Source organism: Pristiophorus japonicus, chromosome 2 (assembly GCF_044704955.1).
Source record: "Pristiophorus japonicus isolate sPriJap1 chromosome 2, sPriJap1.hap1, whole genome shotgun sequence".
Lineage (NCBI taxonomy): Eukaryota > Metazoa > Chordata > Chondrichthyes > Pristiophoridae > Pristiophorus > Pristiophorus japonicus.
In genome coordinates, this window is record NC_091978.1 from 120,338,422 (window position 1) to 120,358,819 (window position 20,398).

General features: G+C 41.0%; 1 protein-coding gene across 7 annotated transcripts in view; it reads right to left on the reverse strand.

The window, feature by feature from the left end:
* Nucleotides 1–812: 812 nt before the first annotated feature.
* The window catches only part of LOC139240521 (mesoderm induction early response protein 3-like), a 92,212-nt gene continuing 72,626 nt past the window's right edge, over nt 813–20,398 (reverse strand). For all 7 annotated transcript variants that reach the window (XM_070869103.1, XM_070869076.1, XM_070869089.1 and 4 more), the window contains 2 exons: nt 11,872–12,017; nt 813–4,973 (listed from right to left, as the gene is read on the reverse strand). In XM_070869103.1, coding sequence (XP_070725204.1) covers nt 4,513–4,973; nt 11,872–12,017 — 607 coding nt within the window. In that variant the 3' untranslated portion in view covers nt 813–4,512. The remainder of the gene's footprint in view (nt 4,974–11,871; nt 12,018–20,398) is intronic.

Consider the following 20,398-nt stretch of genomic DNA (forward strand, 5'->3'; position numbering starts at 1 on the left):
CCCCTCCCCCCGCAAGAGGCTACCAATTTCCAAAATTGGAAAACTAGGATAAGAATCAATATTCATTAGTGCAGAGGTACCCAAGGCTGTAGCGAACTGATGGGTACAAGATTCCTCACAGGCGTCCACATCATGTGTGTGTTGTTCCTTATCCAACCAACAGCATCAATGATGATTACCAGAAATAAAGCTGTGAGGTATTTAAAAAAAAATTCCCATCTTACATATAGTCCTGACAAGAACCAGAAACACACGAGTAAATATTATACCACAATATAAAGTTTTGCTGGTGCAGTTATTGAAAATTACACTTATCTTAGCCAAACAATAAATCAACTCATTACTGAATTAGATGGGTTTGTAAACAGGATGAATGGTATTTGGATACAGCTTTTAAGATCATAATGTTTACACTCAAGCCTTCAAATATGTAAAAACACAGCTCTGGATGTAAAAGTAATGTCATATTTCCTTATTCAAGACTAAGAAATATCACCACTAATTCCAATGAAGGTCTTTGTACTACCTTGTAATATATTAAAAATGGACTGTAACACTCCAATAGATTTGATGAAGATCAGGCAGATTTCTGTATGTCTATTCGGACAAACTATAGTTGTAATCATCAAATCATATTAGTGCAGTATTCTATATCCAATACGATACTTGGGTGCCACTAATTTTGCTTGGGCTTCTTAAATGTAATTTAAGACCCGACATCTTGTCATTGGGTAATTTTAAAAACATTAATTATACCTCCATATCAACTTTAAAGTTACACTTAATCAAAATAAAGATGAGACTTCCAGACCTTTTATTTCTGGAACGGTGTACACCACATATCAAGGTACAACAGAAGTACAAAATAATGCTGAACAAAAACCTTCAGTGTTTATATACAAATATTAAAACCAAATGCAACATTAGAGCTTTCCCATTGTATATCTTCAAAACTAAATGCTGTCTTGATTGTCACTAATCAGCCCATTTTTTTCAATGGCATTTCTATTACTAACTCTGCAACAATACAGTAAGAGAAGAGTTGTAGCACTATTTTTTCAGAACAGTATTGTTAGTGCTTTTAATTCATCAAAAGCATTTTAATCAGCATGTCGATATTGATCACCAATACCAAATTTTTCAAACATTGTACAAACTCTCTCTTCTGTTCAGATATCAATAAACATTTCAAATTTCTGTATACAATTGCAAAAGTAGTTAAGAGTGCCAACTAATTACTATTTTACTTTCAATAAGCAATTTTAATTCATACTACAGACTTTGGTTAAAAATAAATATCACTAAGCTTGACAACTGAGATTTTTGCAGTACAGATATTTATCCTCAGCCAATAAGGAAAATTGCACAATTTTAAATGACCTAATTGTATGCACTTTGATATTCTTCAGCCAACAACCAAGTACAACCTTCAAGTAAATGGAGCAGTTTTATATAAGGAAACTAATCATTTAGGCTAGTGAGAAAATCATTTCAGTTTGGGTGAAGTATTGCTATATTCACTACAGCACCAGTTACACTTCTAAATGGATTAGTATATGAATTGACTTCTCAACATGGAAATGGAAAACAATCATCTTTGGCCAGCATTTTAAACAAAGCTTGACAATAAACAGCAAGACCTTCTAAATCCCAGTGGTTTAAATGATGAGATTCTCATTAAGAAGTATCATTTCATGACACTTTAAACTGAAAACTTAGAAAAAATGATCTACTATATGCAGAAATTCAACATAATTACATTCTCTCAAATTATTGCCCTGTTTAATATGAACACAAAAGGAAATTTACAAAATTCTAATATATCAGTTCACAATAAGCATTTGGTTTTAGTTTTGGTAAGTTGCCAGCATCATACACATCTCAATGATTTCGGTTTAGCATATATGCTGATGAGCTTTTTGCTCCACATGCAAAACACAATTCAGAAAAAAAATTAAGTTGATAGCAAGTAACCAATACTAGTCCTAACCAAAAGGTTAAAAAACAACCATGTTTAAAATTTCAGTCTATTTGGCAAAAACACCAAACAATATATGCTTTTAAACGAACTGCATTATTCAGTCAGAAAAGTTAATCAATGCGATTGGCAAGAGAATACATACCAATAAGGATTTGTGGCTTTTTATTTTATTAAAAAAAATCATAAGCAAATCAGTTCTCGGAAATTTTAAATTAAACCCTGTAATAAAACCACACATTTCTGTTTGCCAAGGGAACTTACAAAGTCTGAATGCATAGTTAAATTCTGTATTTATAATGCACTAGGAATGGTTTTCAAAATTTAAAAAAGTGCAACTGATGTGAGTGATCAGTCATAAATCTGTGTGAACATTACTACAGACTAGCCTTTGCAAATCCACAGTCACGCTCAAATATATAAATGAAGGGATATGTATAGCATTTTCACAAGTACATGACTAAGTTCAGTTAACATTAAAAAAAACACAAGACAAATGCATAGATCAGCACATAAACCCAGCTACAAGAAGCTGATGACTTGGATCACAATTCCACACAATACTGGCAAGAGCCAAGGCTACCCGTTACTTCTGTGTCTTGTACCGTTATGCCGTTCTGTACTGTCTCAGAACATAAAGCTTTGTTTACCATACAAGATTCCTGTATAAAAACTGAAAGACCATTAGATTATGGCTGTACAGTCATACTCGACAACATAGAAAATCAATCCAGTCTCTCAAATCACAGTACCCACTCTTGCACATTTAAAATGGCAACTAGGCCGATCTTTGTGTGATAATGCTGTACAAAATATTGTTTAGGAGATTGAGAAGAATATGGGGAGAGGGGAGAAGAGATATTCTCTTCAGATAGAATATAAATATTTACAATATATGAAAGCAGTTCATTATGTTGTGTATCCCAATTACTCAGCCTCCTTTACGTCACTTACAGAATCAGTAAAATTCTTCTCAAATATAATGCAGTAAAACCTTGGATTTTTAACATCACAAATAAATGGAAAGGTAGGTACCTGACATGGCTTCATGTTTTGATATATTAATAGCTGCATTTTTAAACAGTGCCTTATCCACAGTGGCCTAAAGATCAACATTAATTTTAGACATTAATGGCCTACACTATCAATTAGAAAATCTAGGAAGCAACAAAGCTATGCAGGTAATAGAAAAGTTACACCTTGAAACACATGACATTGCATGTACTGTAAATATGTAAAATGTACTTATATCTTTTAGGATGCAAAGTTTTTCCTACTTCTAAACAAGGTAGAGACTTCCCAAGGTACCTTGATCAGCAACAATTTTACATGTAAAAGCACCTATTTTACCTCCTAGTTTTGTAAAAATGGATACTAGGTATACCTAATCAGAAATTTCTATAATCCAACATTCAATATTTGCTCCTTGCTTCAGTCTAACAAGTGTTTTATTTCAAAACCTTTATCTTCAGAGACAGTGTCAAGTTTACAACAGACTAAAAATTGGAATGCATTACAAAGGAGTTACCTTCAATCTGGTTCATCAAGGTTTCGTTGTATTACATACTGCAAGATATGGACACATTGTTAATACAAAACACAATGAACTGCTGCAAGAGACTTGGCTAGACACTCAAATAGAATTTTGTTTAAAAGTGGCAAGTCCCAAGCTGTGTCGGGATGGTTTCAGCTGTCCCAGGAAATCTCATAAGATATACAATGCACTGCGCAGTTTGATACACTATAATACAATCTTTAAAGTCTTAAAAAAAAATAAACATCAATATACAATTATCACAAAATTCAATATTTAATCTAATCAATAAAAGCTTGAAGAGTTTTTAAGCACACAGAAATCTGGCAGTAGTTCCAACCCGTTTACAGATGGCAGCCATGCCCAACTCTTGCTAGACACGTGCATGTCTGTAGGCTTCCTCCCACTTGTACTTCATCCATCAATTTTCTTCCAAAGGATGCACTCACGGCACTGTAAACTGAAGTGCTCTGCTTTAAGTCAATGGATGAGAGAAGGCTCTGTTCATGCAGGTCTTTGCACTGATGTGCATAGTTCACTTCTAAAATGCTACATTAGCCAGGGACAAGGCTAGGTACCTGTAAACATTAGTATTCCTCTGTACACACTACTGTGACAGTAGCGTGGACTCATGGAAGCCATTTCTATTGTTTCAGATTCCCAATGTTGGTGTCACGAGGTGAAATGGTTCCTTTGTCTACTGACTACAAAGGAGATGCAATCGCTTAACAGTTCAATACTGCATCACAAAGTTCAATTTTAAGTCCCCATCTCTGCTATGTGAACATAATCTCTGAAATTTCTGTTATTAGGGACTGAAAATAAATGGCTATTTAACTCTTGAGAAATCAAGAATAGGTTCTATAAGTAAAAAGACATCACTGATGTCATAGTAAAAAAATTCAAACTTCCAGTAAATGACTGAACAAACTCGATGGCTCACCCACCAAGTTCACTGTTACTGCATACCACCATTTCATAAGAAGTTTCAATGCAGGAGTCACTCTGATTGGAGAGCTGTGTGCTGGTGTAGTGCGTGGGGATTGATGAAGCCATTTGCTTCACTACCAGACAAGCTGCTAAAATCTGCAACAGACACAGACATTTTGGCACTAGTGATGTGATGTGTGTGATTCTCAAAATCCACACCCAGGTTATTTACAGAAACGTCATTGATAAAAGATTCTTGAACAGAGATCCCCATTTTCAATCTCTTTGTAGGTCTTTCAGATTCATCGTTGCACATGCTTATCTGGTTTAAATCAGAATGGTAGAATCCAGTCTCAAATAAATTTAGACAGTCTGTGTCACCATTTGTTGGCAAACCAAGTGACTCTTCTATTAAAACAGGCACATGGGTAGTTGGTCCCTTTGTGTGTAAACTGTCCAGTGGAGGAAAATTGTAGGAATCCAAACAGTTTACATCTGCAATGCTGCATGTTGTACCAACACTGGTCAGTGCTAAAAAAGAAAGCAAAATATTACTATCTTTCAAATTTACAGATGTATCTAAAATACCTTCCCAGATTAACATTTTTAACTTGAGAAATGTAGCTGAAAGATTTATACCAACACAAAGGATTTGTCAAATGAATTTTATACTTTAAAATTTAATATAAAGAGGTAGCTAAGTTAAACACAAACTAACAATTTGGGATCACCTTTGGCTTTTATTTGCCACAGTTACATGATCAATTGCACATATTCTCATGTGACCAACTAAACTCAATTATCAAGCACATGGATAAGCACAAAGTAGAAAAATAAATCTAAGCATCAAGATGGCTCAAATTACATTTCTTTTAAGCTGCACAACTGTCTCGACATCCTGCGCAGGCAGTGAGCCAGCTTCACAATGCAAAAAAATCGTGCATGCGCGAGAGTCTGAATGGCCCGCGCAGCCAGTTAAAGGGAGCGTATGGCCCAAAAGAAAATTAGGGGGAACATCCCTGACTAGTATATTGTAGTGATCTGTGTACATGGATCCCTAAATTTCTTTGGACCTTTACTGTTACTAGCTTTTCACCATTTAAATACTACTCGGGCCTATCATTTTTTGGTCCAAAATGGATGCCCTGGCACTTTTCGGCACTGAAATTCATCTGCCACTGTTTTGCCCACTCACTTAATCCATCAATGTCTCTTTGTAATGTTATGCTCCTGTCTACACTACTCTATGCCACTAAGTTTTGTGTCATCGGTAAACTTCGATATATGGTTCTCTACTGTGTTATCCTTCACTGTTCCAATAAAGCTCATCTTTCATTTAGGCACTTTACAGTCTCCTGAACTGAACATCGAGTTCAACAATTTCAGAGCATAAGCTCTGGCCATCTTTGGCTCCCTTCCCCCCGGCCCCATCTTATGTTTTTTTCCTCTGTCTCTAATGGCGACTGGTCATTACTCTGCTTTCACACCCTATCCAGATTAACCATTTTCTAACTTCTGTCATTACCATTTCAATTCGGCCCATCATCCATTTTGTCTCTCTAATCTCTCTTGCCTTCCACCCTATCACAGACCTTCCCTTGTGTTCTTTCTTCCCTCCCCCTTTCAGTGCTTAAGAATGTGCTCTTTCCAAACATTCGGCAGTTCTGACGAAGGGTCATTGACCCAAACGTTAACTTTGTTTTTCTCTCCACAGATGCTGCCTGACCCGCTGAGATTTCCAGCATTGTGTTTTTATTTCAGATTCCAGCATCCGTAGTATTTTGCTTTTGTACAGTGTTATCTCATCATCATTGGCAGTCCCTCAGAATCGAGGAAGACTTGCTTCCACTCAAAAAAAATAAGTCCTTAGGTGGCTGAACAGTCCAATAAGAAAACCACAGTCCCCGTCACAGGTGGGACAGATAGTCGTTAAGAAAGGGTGGGTGGGATTGGTTTGCCGCACGCTCTTTTCACTGCCTACTCTTGATTTCTGCATGCTCTCAGCGATGAGACTTGAGGTGCTCAGTGCCCTTCCGGATGCACTTCCTCCATTATATTAATGACTTGGATGAAGGGACCGAGTGTAAAGCAGCCAAATTTGCTGATGATAGAAGATAAGGTGGGAAAGCAAATTGTGTGGAGGATGCAAAGAATCTGCAAAGGGATATAGATAGGCTAAGCAAGTGAGCAAAAATATGGCAGATGGAGTATAATGTGGGAAAATGTGAGATTATCCACTTTGGTAGGAAAAATAAAAAAGTTAAATGATTTAAATGGGGAGAGATATCAAAATGCTGAGGTCGAGGGGGAACTGGGGTCTTTGTACATGAAGCACAAAGTTAGCATGCAGGTACAGCAAGTTATTAGCAATGCAAATGGAATATTGGCCTTTATTGCAAGGGGGATGGAGTAGGGAAGTCCTGCTACAACTGTACAGGGTATTGGTGAGGCCACACCTAGAGTACTGGGTGCAGTTTTGGTTTACTTATTTAAGGAGGGATATACTTGCATTGGAGGCTGTTCAGAGAAGGTTCACGAGGTTGCTTCCCGAGATGAAGGGACTGTCTTAAGAAAAGTTGAGCAGGTTGGGCCTATACTCATTGGAGTTTGGATGAATGAGAGGAGATGTTATTGAAACATACAAGATTCTGAAGGGGCTTTACAGGGTAGATGCAGAGAGGATGTTTCCCCTCATGGGGGATCTTGAACTAGGGGGTATAGTTTCAGAATAAGGGGTCACCCATTTAAAATTGAAATGAAGAGGAATTTCTTCTCTGAGGGTCGTGAATCTTTGGAATTCAGAGAGCTGTGGAGGTTGGGTCATTGAATATGTATAAGGAAGGGTTTAAACTAAACTGGCAGGGGATAGGAATCTATGCAGGGAGGCAGAGGGAAGTAAAAAGGGGGCAGAAGCAAAAGGTAAGAAGGAGAAAAGCAAGAGTGGAGGGCAGAGAAATCAAGGGCAAAAATCAAAAAGGGCCACATTACAACATAATTCTAAAATGACAGTGTTAAAAAAACAAGCATGAAGGCTCCGAGTCTCAATGCAAGGAGCATTTGTAATAGGTGGATGAATTGACTGCGCAAATAGCTGTTAACGGATATGATGTAATTGGGATTACGGAGACATGGCTCCAGGGTAACCAAGGCTGGGAACGCAACATCCAGGGGTATTCAATATTCAGGAAGGACAGACAGGAAGGAAAAGGAGGTGGGGTAGCGTTACTGGTTAAAGAGGAGATTAACGCAATAGTAAGGAAGGACATTAGCGTGGATGATGCAGAATCTATATGGGTAGAGCTGCGAAACACCAAAGGTCAGAAAACGTTAGTGGGAGTTGTGTACAGACCATCAAGCAGTAGTAGGGAAGTTGGGGATGGCATCAAACAGGAAATTAGGGACGTGTGCAATAAGGGTACAGCAGTTATCATGGGTGATTTTAATCTACATATTCATTGGGCTAACCAAACTGGTAGCAATACTGTGGAGGAGGATTTCATGGAGTGTATAAGGAATGGTTTTCTAGACCAAATATGTCGAGGAACCAACTAGAGAGCAGGCCATCCTTGACTGGGTCTTGTGTAGAGGGGATTAATTAGCAATCTGGTCACCCTTGGGGAAGAGTGACCATAATATGGTAGAATTCTTCATTAAGATGGAGAGTGACACAGTTAATTCAGAGACTAGGATCCTGAACTCAAAGAAAGGAAACTTTGATGGCATGAGATGTGAATTGGCTAGGATAGACTGGAGAATTATACTTAAAGGGTTGACGGTGGATAGGCAATGGCAGACATTTAAAGATCACATGGATGAACTACAACAATTGTACATCTGTGTGTGGCGTAAGAATAAAAAAAGGGAAGGTGGCTCAACCGTGGCTAACGAGGGAAATTAGGGAAAGTGTTAAATCGAAGGAAGAGGCATATAAATTGGCCAGAAAAAGCAGCAAACCTGAGGACGGGGAGAAATTTAGAATTCAGCAGAGGAGGACTAAGAGTTTAATTAGGAGGAAGAAAATAGAGTATGAGAGTAAGCTTGGAGGGAACATAAAAACTGACTGCAAAAGCTTCTATAGACGTGTGAAGAGAAAAAGATCAGTGAACACTAATGTAGGTCCTTTGCAGTCAGAATCAGGTGAATTCATAATGGGGAACAAGGAAATTGAAGAAATACTTTGGTTCTGTCTTCACTAAGGAAGACACGAATAACCTCCCGAAAATACTAGGGGACCGAGGGTCTAGCGAGAAGGGGGAACTGAGGGAAATCCTTATTAGTCAGGAAATAGTGTTCGGGAAATTGAAAGGATTGAAGGCCGATAAATTCCCGGGGCCTGATAGTCTGCATCCCAGCGTATTAAGGAATTGGCCCTAGAAATAGTAGATGCATTGGTGCTCATTTTCCAACATTCCATGGACTCTGGTTCAGTTCCTATGGATTGGAGGGTAGCTAATGTAACCCCACTTTTTAAAAAAAGGAGGGAGAGAAAACAGGGAATTATAGACCGGTTAGCCTGACATCGGTGATGGGGAAAATGCTGGAATCAATTATTAAAGATGCAATAGCAGCGCATTTGGAAAGCAGTGACAGGATCGGTCCAAGTCAGCATGGATTTATGAAAGGGAAATCATGCTGGACAAATCTTCTAGAATTTTTTGAGGATGTAACAAGTGGAGTAGATAAGGGAGAACCAGTGGATGTGGTGTATTTGGACTTTTAAAAGACTTTTGACAAGGTCCCACACAAGAGATTAGTATGCAAAATTAAGGCACATGGTATTGGGGGTAATGTATTGACGTGGAAGAGAACTGGTTGGCAGACAGGAAGCAAAGAGTGGGAATAAACGGGTCCTTTTCAGAATGGCAGGCAGTGACTAGTGGGGTGTCGCAGGGTTCAGTGCTGGGACCCCAGCTATTTACAATATACATTAATGATTTAGACAAAGGAATTGAATGTAATATCTCCAAGTTTGCAGAGGACACTAAGCTGGGTGGCAGTGCGAGCTGCGAGGAGGATGCTAAGAGGCTGCAGGGGGATTTGGACAGGTAAGGTGAATGGGCAAATGTATGGCAGATGCAGTATAATGTGGATAAATGTGAGGCTATCCATTTAGGTGGCAAAACAGGAAGGCAGATTATCTGAATGGTGACAGATTAGTAAAGGGGGAGGTGCAACGAGACTTGGGTGTCATGGTACATCAGTCATTGAAAGTTGGCATGCAGGTATAGCAGGCAGTAAAGAAAGCAAGTGGCATGCTGGCCTTCATAGCGAGGGGATTTGAGTATAGGAGCAGGGAGGTCTGACTGCAGTTGTACAGGGCCTTGGTGAGACCACACCGCACACCTTGAGTATTGTGTGCAGTTTTGGTCTCCTAATCTGAGGAAGGATGTGCTTGCTATTGAGGGAGTGCAGCGAAGGTTCACCAGACTGATTCCCGGGATGGCAGGACTAACATATGAGGAAAGACTGGATCAGCTAGGCTTATACTTACGAGAATTCAGAAGAATGAGGGGGGATCTCATAGAAACTTATAAAATTCTGATGGGACTGGACAGGTTCGATGCAGGAAGAATGTTCTCGATGTTGGGGAAGTCCAAAACCAGGGGTGACAGTCTAAAGATAAGGGGTAAGCCATATAGGACCGAGATGAGGAGAAACTTTTTCACCCAGAGAGTTGTGAACCTGTGGAATTCTCTGCCACAGAAAGTTGTTGAGTCCAGTTTGTTGGACATATTCAAAAGGGAGTTAGATGTGGCCCTTACGACTAAAGGGATCAGGGGGTATGGAGAGAAAGCAGGAGTGGGGTACTGAGGTTGCATGATAAGCTATGATCATATTGAATGGTGGTGCAGGCTCGAAGGGCCGAATGGCCTGCTCCTGCACCTATTTTCTATGTTTCTATATTTAAGGTGGAGATAGACAGATTTATTAATGAAAATGGAGTCATGGGTTATGGGGAGCGGGCGGGGAAGTGGAGTTGAGGCCAAGATCAGATTAGCATGATCTTATTGAATGGTGGAGCAGGCTCGAGGTGCCAAATGGCCTACACCTTCTCCTATTTCTTATGTACTTATGTTATGTTTTTCTTTCTTTCCCCTCCTTCTGTCATTGGTGTACAGTGATTAATTAAGGCAAATTCATAGAATTCTTGGATTATTACCAGTGTTTTGCATTTTGGTCATTTTTCTGTGAAAGCTGCAACTAATGGTCTTTTCATTCAGTGTGTTTTTAAATACTTTACAGAAACACTAATGATATTCCACGGTAGTGCAGTACAGGGTTTAGTTCTCGAGGCTGAACCACCTTTTCCAATGTTACTATTTAAAATTGTGCTCATCTCGCATCACTTTAAAAAATACCCTTCACAATTATAATTTCTTAATGTTCTGTAACTGTAAAGAGGATTTCTGTATATGTATGGACATTTAGGATTTGTTCAAAGCAGAGTACACAAATATTGGATAAACTGCTTGGTTTTTAAAAAAACTGCAGCAAATTTAAGTTATCTAAACAAGACAATTAATTCTACAGACAAATGAATGATAACTGGGGTGAAAGATATTTTAAGAATTAAATGCAGCTTTTTATTGCAGTTTTGACAAACGAAAATAAAAAATAGTTTGCGCTAATAATTTACCTGCAATGAATATAAAAGATGTCCATTCATCTAGGTATCAAATCCAACAAGGTCTCTTCAGCATGGAGTTTCACTTTAGGCTGCAATGGACCCTCCCCATTGTATACATATATATGTACCTATATGCAATTCTAAGTAGCTCCAGAACTTATGATTTAACTTTTCTCGAAACATACTTTGATTACTATAATCCCAATTTATGTTGTCCAATTGTCTAGTTAAAAAGTCCTGCCTCATTTTTCTACCCTGAAAGCATCAACTCTCAGGCACTGGCAGCTCTTCAGTATCTCAAGGAACGGGCTGTCGTTCACACAAAGCGAGAGAGAGAACAGCTCACTCGACAGAGATCTGTGATAAAACAGGAACTGTTCATCTGGTAGCCAAGTACAGCGGTGCCCAACCAGCTGTGCCAGGGCCACATGAAGCTCCTGAGCCCTGGCAATCCAGCCATGAACACCCAGACAACTTCAATTCGATGTGTACCTTTTTTAAATTTTGTGAGCCCGAGGGATTAGAATGGCCGGTTATCTTATCATTCTCGATCAGAATACCAAGATTCTTTCGGTATCATCAAATTGAAATACATGCGAAGTAGTAGGAACATAGAAATAAGCCTATAGATGGCCCTTGAGGCATCATGGCATGCACCTATGTTGCCACAAAGTCAAAAGCTTGAACATCAGGAATACCAGATCTTCACCCACTAGGCCATCTTAAAAACTCAAAACTTTGAAGAATTTTGAATCCTCCGATTATAACTGTTGTTTGAAACTCAACGCGTACAGTTCTTACCAGAAAACTCATATCCAGAGCTCATTAGATTGTGCTGATCAGAAATGGTTTCTGGTCTGTTGACAGAAGAACACATCGATGGAGAATGTACTGATCGACTTAACATTCCCATCTCAGCCTCATCTACTAGACGATCCATGTAATCCCTTAAAAAGATAAGTCTCACAATTAAACTATTGCACAAGATGTTAAAATTGAAAGCATTTTGAAATACAGACCTGATAATTCCTAAATATAAGGATTCATTGGAGCCATCTAACCCTGACATACCATATTTAAAGCTGCATTGTCGTGGAAACCACTTTCAAAGCAAATACTTGCCCTTTTAGTCTTTCCCTTGTGTTTTATAAAGTCTATCCATGAAAAGGTCTTTATATTATTATTTTATTAACTTTATTTCTGATGTACATATTTTAAGCATGCTGTCTATGATTTTTTCAAATTATAATTTGCATTGGCTGACCCAGGTAAACCCAGAGTGTAGGACACCACAAAACCTGAAGATGGAGAACACATGGTAAATCAAACAGCGGCTTCCTGAAGTGAAGCTTCAATAACTGACATACCATATTTCAAGCTTAAATTCAAACAAGATCAGTATCACATCTAGCTAAAAAGTATGAAACCTTCCAGGTCAGATGGATCATCAGTTACATCACTGGCACAAAGAGAAATGGGATAGGAGCAAAAACTACAGTTGGACCAGGGAACAAATGCAAAGAATTCTCAAAAATTGTCCCAGTTAGTTGACTAAAAGGACAAAGCAAAACAGGATTGGTTCAGTGCTTGTTTTGTTGCACAGTATTCTGCAAGAGGCAGATAGGAGATGGTGGTCACAAGAGTTCAACAACAAAGAAAAAGCTAGTTTAAGAATTAGGACTGGAGGGGAGGAAAAGATTCAATTACTTGAATTATTAGTCCAATTGCTAGGCTTATTAAAAAGTTCTTAAAAGGTCATTTATCATAGAAACGTGTTGGGATTTGTCTCAATCTATTCAGAAGTGGTGATATTGCTAATGATACTTTGGCAAAAAAAATACAATTTCAGAAAATGAGAAATTCAGTGTTGATAAGATTTAATTTTGCCTGATTAAAAAACTACCAGGGAGTTAAAGGCTTGAAGAGCGATAAGCAGAGCAGACGACTTTAATTAAGTTGTATTTTCAGCCACAGGGGACCAAAATCAGGTGATTTAAGGGAACCAAGATGTGCAGCCGAGTTCTCAGACTGAGCATAAATACATGGATATTTTCTAAATCAGAGGTTCCAGTCGAAAGTGCAAGAGTCAGAAAGAAGAAACTTTGGATTCAGTTGAGAAACAGATTAGGGCAAATGCAGCAACGATGAAGAGACACAGAATTGAGAATAAAATGCCAGAAATAAAACAGAAGTACAGGATGATGCAGTAGCAGATGAGACAAATACAGTTTTGGGAATCCTAGATGTTATAGTGCTTGTAATTCTTCAGGTTGTACTTGCATATTGTTTATGATGTCTGTGGAAATAATAAGTAGCAAACATAAAGAGGCTATGTGTGTTGTATTTATGAGGGTCAGACCCGGTGTGCTCGGTGGGCTAGTCATAGCACCTCATGAATATGGCTGCCAGACACCCATCCAGTCGCAAACAAGATTTTCAGCTGTTGATGGGACAGCTTCCCAAGCTCTACTCTGTGGGTGTTTGAGATTTAATCACAATAGATTTTGCAAAATCTGTGGGAAAAATAAAAAAAAGAAAAACATTCGAGTTTGAAAGATCCTTTTTCTTCCTATAGTATTGCTCAATCTTAAAAATAACTTTAGGCTCAGTAGTCTACTACTGCCTCAGGTGATAATGTCAAGCTATTCGAACCCGGATGGCTCGCTTTACAATACTGAAGACTCGGCTATGAGAGAGGTAGGAAGGGAAACAAATACGTAATTACATTCTGGGAACATTAGGTTTGAATGCCATGGTTATTAAAATATAGATCATAAACATTCAATGTAAGATGCTATGATTTCCATTATGGAGTACAAAGTTCAGTATAATCAAAACTTGAAGAATTCATCAATTTTTGTATTTATTTTATTCCAGCAGTTAATGCAATACAATAGATAGTGATAAATATTTTTGGGTCAAACTTTGTGCCCATTCAGCTAAATGAAGTCACTGCTGGACAATAGTTCATTTTTAGCATTTAACTATCAGGTCAAAAAGGGATAAAGCTCCATCTAAACCACCTCAATACTTAAGCAAACATAAAGAGAAATAAAGGAATCAAAAGTTCACTATTATTTCCATCTTTTTTTAACAACATTTCAAAAAGGGCCACTGATACTTTTTAGTAACAGAAAACAGCCCGTTCTTGCTTGGTTTGATTTGATTTGATTTAAGGGTTATATGATTTAAAATTAGCAGGCCATTGAGAATGTTGATTCCTATTGCTGGCGCACATGTTTCTGAACACTATTATGCTAATATCTGCAGTACTCTTAGTTCCTTGTAAAACGCAGTAATGAAATAAGTGGATTCAAATATTAATACTTTGTTTCATTTTGGAACTGGATGGTCACCTCAAGTCTCAGTGGGTAAATGCACCATTTGATATGGTACTGACCTGCTCAGACCAAGATGTCCCAGTTTTCATCCCCAGTCTGTGTCGTCAGCTGAGGTGGCAATGGCCCCAAGTGTCATAGAAACATAGAAAATAGATGCAGGAGTAGGCCATTCGGCCCTTCAAGCCTGCACCACCATTCAATAAGATCAGGGCTGATCATTCCCTCAGTATCCCTTTCCTGCTTTCTCTCCATACCCCTTGATCCCTTTAGCCTTAAGGGCCATATCTAACTCCCTCTTGAATATATCCAATGAACTGGCATCAACAACTCTCTGCAGTCGGGAATTCAATAGGTTAACAACTCTGAGTGAAGAAGTTTCTCGTCATCTCAGGCCTTTCATTCTTCTTACCAAAATGTATAATTTCGCACTTGTCTCCATTAAACTTAATCTACCATGTGTATGCCTATTTCACCAGACTCTGGTTACTGCTTTTGTGTTTGTCATCTGCAGATTTTGAAATTATGTCCTGTACACCAGGTCCAGGTCATTAATATACAGGTTGAACCTCCCTTATCCGGAACCCTCGGGACCTGACCTGTTCTGGATAAGGGATTTTTCCAGACGAGGGGTGGTCACTTTAAATTGGATGGTACAGGTACTGAGCAAGGGGATATCGGGGCTGGCTAGCTTGGGGCTGGGAGTGCGGCAGAGAGATGGGGGGTTGGGGGGCGGTGGATCACGGGGTCAGGCCAGTGATTGCGGGAGTCGGCAACAAGGAAGGACTGTTCATGTTGGAGTTCTGCGCATGTGCCACCCGGTGGCTGGGAATGGTTCTGGTTGAGGGGTGGTTCTGGATAAGGGAGTTCTGGATAAGGGAGGTTCAACCTGTACATCCAAAAGAGCAGTTGTCTTTTTTGAGATATGAAGGGAATCAAGGGATATAGGCAAAGTAGAGTTGAGGTCGAAGATCAGCCATGATCTGACTGAATGGCAGATGTATAAGCTCTTGGATCTCCTGGTCATACTCATCAAACCAGTCCTGGTGTTTCCTGGTTGAGTGACCGAGCATTTCTTCGCAGGCACTGGTTATGGAGGCCTGGAGGGCAGATCAAGCGCTATGGACATTCTAAACTACAGATCTAGTAGGAACCTGTTCAACCTTCGTCGTCTCCAGGCCAGGTCCAAGACCACCCCAACTTCTGTCATCGAGCTACAGTGCGCGGGCGACGCCTGCGTCTGCGCACACAGAGGATGAACTCCAAGCCATAGTCAACGTATTTACTGAGGCGTACGAAAACATGGGCCTTACGCTAAACATCCATAAGACAAAGGTCTTCAACCAGCCTGTCCTCGCCGCACAGCACTGCCCCCCATTCATCAAGATCCACGGCGCAGCACTGGACAACGTGGATCACTTCCCATACCTTGGGAGCCTCTTATCAACAAGAGCAGACATTGACGACGAGATTCAACACCGCTCCAGTGCGCCAGTGCAGTCTTCGGCCGCCTGAGGAAGAGAGTGTTTGAAGATCAGGCCCTCAAATCTGCCACCGAGCTCATGGTGCACAGGGCTGTAAGTAATATCTGCCCTCATGTATGGCTGAGACATGGACCATGTACAGTAGACACCTCAAGTCGCTGGAGAAATACCACCAACGATGTCTCCGCAAGATCTTACAAATCCCCTGGGAGGACAGACGCACCAACATTAGTGTCGTCGACTAGGCCAACATCCCTAGCATTGAAGCACTGACCACACTTGATCAGCTCCGCTGGGCAGGCTACATTGTTCGCATGCCTGACACAAGACTCCCAAAACAAGCGCTCTACTCGGAACTCCTTCGGAACTCGTTTGGCAAACGAGCCAAAGGTGGGCAGAGGAAACGTTACAAGGCCATCCTCAAAGCCTCCTTGATAAAGTGCAACATCCCCACCGACACTTAGGAGTCCCTGGCCAAAGACCGCCCGAAGTGGAGGAAGTGCATCCGGGAGAGCGCTGAACACCGTCACGTCAGCGAGAACATGCAGAAATCAACACAGGCAGCACAAAGAGCGTGCGGCAAACCTGTCCAACCCATCCTCTCTCAATGACTATCTATTCCACCTGTGACAGGGACTGTGGTTCTCATATTGAACTGTTCAGCCACCTAAGGACTCATTTTTAGAATGGAAGCAAGTCTTTCTCGATTCAGAGGGTCTGCCTATGATGAATGGCAGAGCAGTCTCGAAAGGCCATATTGCCTACTCCTGCTGTCCTTGTCCTTCTAGGTGGTAGAGGTTGCCAGTTTGGGAGGTGCTGCCGAAGAAGCTTTGGCACATTACTGCAGTGCATCTTGTAGATGGTACACAATGCAGCCATGGTGTACCAGTGGTGGAGGGAGTGAATGTTTAATGTGGTGGTTGGGCTGCCAATCAAGCAGGCTGCTTTGTCCTTGATGGTGTCAAGTTCCTTGAGTGTTGTTGGAGTTGCACTCATCCAGGCAAGTGGAGAGTATTCCATCACACTCCTGACTTGTGCCTTGTCGATGGTGGAAAGGCTTTGGGGAGTCAGGAGGGGAGACATTCGCCACAGAATACCCAGCCACTGTCCTGCACAGTACGTGTGTGGCTGATTCAATTAAGCTTCTGGGTCAATGGTAACCCCCAGGATATTGATGGTGGGGGATTCGGCGATGGTAATGCTGCTGAATGTCAAGGGGTGGTGGTTAGACTCTCACTTGTTGGAGATAGTCATTGTTTTGCACTTGTGTGGCGTGAATGTTACTTGCTGCTCATCAGTACAAGTCCGAATGTCATTCAGGTCTTGCTGCATGCAGGCATGGACTGCTTCAATATCTGAGGAGTTGCGAATGGAACTGAACATTGTGCAATCATCAGCAAACATCCCTACTTCTGACCACATTATGGAGGGAAGGTCATTGATAAAGCAGCTTAAGATGGTTGGGCCTAGGACATGGCACTGAAGAACTCCTGGGCTGAGATGATTGGCCTCCAACAACCACAACCATTTTCATTTGTGCTAGGTACGATTTCAGCCAGTGCAAAGTTTTCCCCCTCATTCCCATTGACTTCAATTTTACTAGGGTTTCTTGATGCTACACTCTGTCAAATGCTGCCTTGATGTCAAGGGCAGTCACTCTCGTTTCACTACTGGAATTCAGCTCTTTTGTCCATTTTTGGAACAACGCTCCAATGGGGTTTGGAGCGGAGTGGTCCAGGCAGAACAAAGTTAAGCATCAATGAGCAAGTGCTGCTTCCTAGCATTGTGACGACACTTTCCATCACTTTGCTGATGATTGAGAGTAGACTGATGGGGGGTGGTAATTGGCCGGATTGGATTTGTCCTGCTTTTTGTTGACAGGCCATACCTGGACAGTTTATGACATTGTTAGGTAGATGCCAATGTTGCAGCTGTACTGGAGCAGCTTGGCTAAAGACGCGGCTAGTTCTGGAGCACGAGTCTTCAGCACAACAGCTAGGATGTTGTCAGGGCCCATAACCTTTGCTGTACCCAGTGTGCTCAGCCGTTTCTTGCTATCATTCGGAGTGAATCGAATTGGCTTCTGTGATGGTGGGGACCTCAGGCGGAGGCCGAGATGGATAATCCGCTCGGCACTTCTGGCTGAAGATGGTTGCAAACGCTTCAGCCTTGTCTTTTTCATTTGAGTGCTGGGTTCCGCCACCATGGAGATGAGGCTGTTCATGGAGCCTCCTCCTCCTGTCGGTTGTTTAATTGTCCACCACCATTCATGGCTGGATGTGGCAGGACTGCAGATCTTTGATCTGATCCGTTGGTTGTGGGATCGCTTAACTCTGTCTACAGCATGCTGCTTCTGCTGTTCAGCATGCATGTCATTGCAGCTTCCCCAGGTTGGTACCTCATTTTTAGGTACGCCTGGTCCTGCTCCTGGCATGCCCTTCTGCACTCCTCATTGAAATAGAGAGTTGGTCCCCTGGCTTGATGGTAATGAGACAGAGAGGTATATGCCAGGCCATGAGGTTACAGATTGTGGTGCAATACAATTCTGCTCCACTGCGTCTCATGGATGCAGAGTTTTGAGCTGCTAGATCTGTTCTGAATCGATCTCATTTAGCACACTGGTAGTGCCACACACCATGATGGAGGGTGTCCTCAGTGTGAAGATGGGATTGTCGCCACAAGGACTGTGCGATGGGCACTGCTACCAATACTTTCATGGATAGATGGAAAAATGTGCTGGAATTCTTTGAGGATGTAACGAATAGGGTGGATAGAGGCAAACCAGTGGATGTGGTGTATTTGGACTTCCAGAAGGCATTTAACAAGGTGCCACATAAAAGGTTACTGCACAAGATAAAAGTTCACGGGGTTGGGAGTAATATATTAGCATGGATAGCGGATTGGCTAACGAACAGAAAACAGAGAGTCGGGATAAATGGTTCATTCTCGGGTTGGCAATCAGTAACTAGTGGGGTGCCGCAGGGATCAGTGCTGGGACCCCAACTATTTACAATCTATATTAACGACTTGGAAGAAAGGACCAAGTGTAACGTAATCAAGTTTGCTGATGACACAAAGGTGGGAGGAAAAGCAGTGTGTGAGGAGGACACAAAAAATCTGCAAAAGGACATAGACAGGCTAAGTGAGTGGGCAAAAATTTGGCAGATGGAGTATAATGTTGGAAAGTGTGAGGTCATGCACTTTGGCAGAGAAAAAAAAAATCAAAGAGCAAGTTATTATTTAAATGGAGAAAACTTGCAAAGTGCTGCAGTACAACAGGACCTGGGGGTACTTGTGCATGAAACACAAAAGGTTAGCATGCAGATACAGCAAGTGATCAGGAAGGCCAATGGAATCTTGGCCTTTATTGCAAAAGGGTTGGAGTATAAAAGCAGGGAAGTCTTGCTATAGTTATACAGGGTATTGGTGAGGCCACAACTGGAATACTGCGTACAGTTTTGGTTTCCATATTTACGAAAGGATATACTTGCTTTGGAGGCAGTTCAGACAAGGTTCACTAGGTTGATTCCGGAGATGAGGGGGTTGACTGATGAGAAAAGGTTGAGGAGGTTGGGCCTCTACTCATTGGAATTCAGAAGAATGAGAGGTGATCTTTTCGAAACGTATAAGATTGAGGGGGCTTGACAAGGTGGATGCAGAGAGGATGTTTCCACTGATGTGGGAGACTAGAACTAGGGGGCATAATCTTAGAATAAGGGGCCGCCCATTTAAAACTGAGATGAGGAGGAATTTCTTCTCTGAGGGTTGTAAATCTGTGGGATTCGCTGCTTCAGAAAGCAGAGGAAGCCAGGACATTGAAGAAATTTAAGACAGAGAAAGACAGTTTCTTAAACGATAAGGGATTAAGGGGTTATGAGGAGCAGGCAGGGAAGTGGACCAGAGACCATGATTGGATCAGCCATGATCTTATTAAACGGCGGAGCAGGCTCGAGGGACCATATGGCCTATGCCTGCTCCTATTTCTTATGCAACAAGTAGATTGGTCAAGTAGAGAGGGTGCAGAAGATATTTATTAAGAATGCTACCAGGGATGAGGGACTTCAGTTATGTGGAGAGACTGGAGAAGCTAGAGCTGTTCTTCTTAAAGCAGAGTAGGTTAAAAGGAGATTTGATAGAGCAAGTAAGAGACTGTTTCAGTGGCAGAAGGGTCGGTAACTGAAGGACACAGATTTAAAGCCATTGGCAAAAGAACCAGAGGCAGCTTGAGAAAATATTTTTTTATGCAGCGCATTGTTGTGATCTAGATTGCACTGGCTGAAAGGGTGGTGGAAGCAAATGTAATAGTAACTTTCAAAATGGAATTGGATCAATATTTTAAAAGGAAAAGAATTTCAGGGTTTTAGGGAATGAGAAGCAGTGGGCCAACTGGATAACTATCAAACAGCCAGCACAGGCACAATGGGCCGAATGGCCTCCTTCTGTGCTGCATCTTTCTGATTTTAAGTGACACTGGACTAAAAGGAATTTTCTGGAGGAATGAAGCTG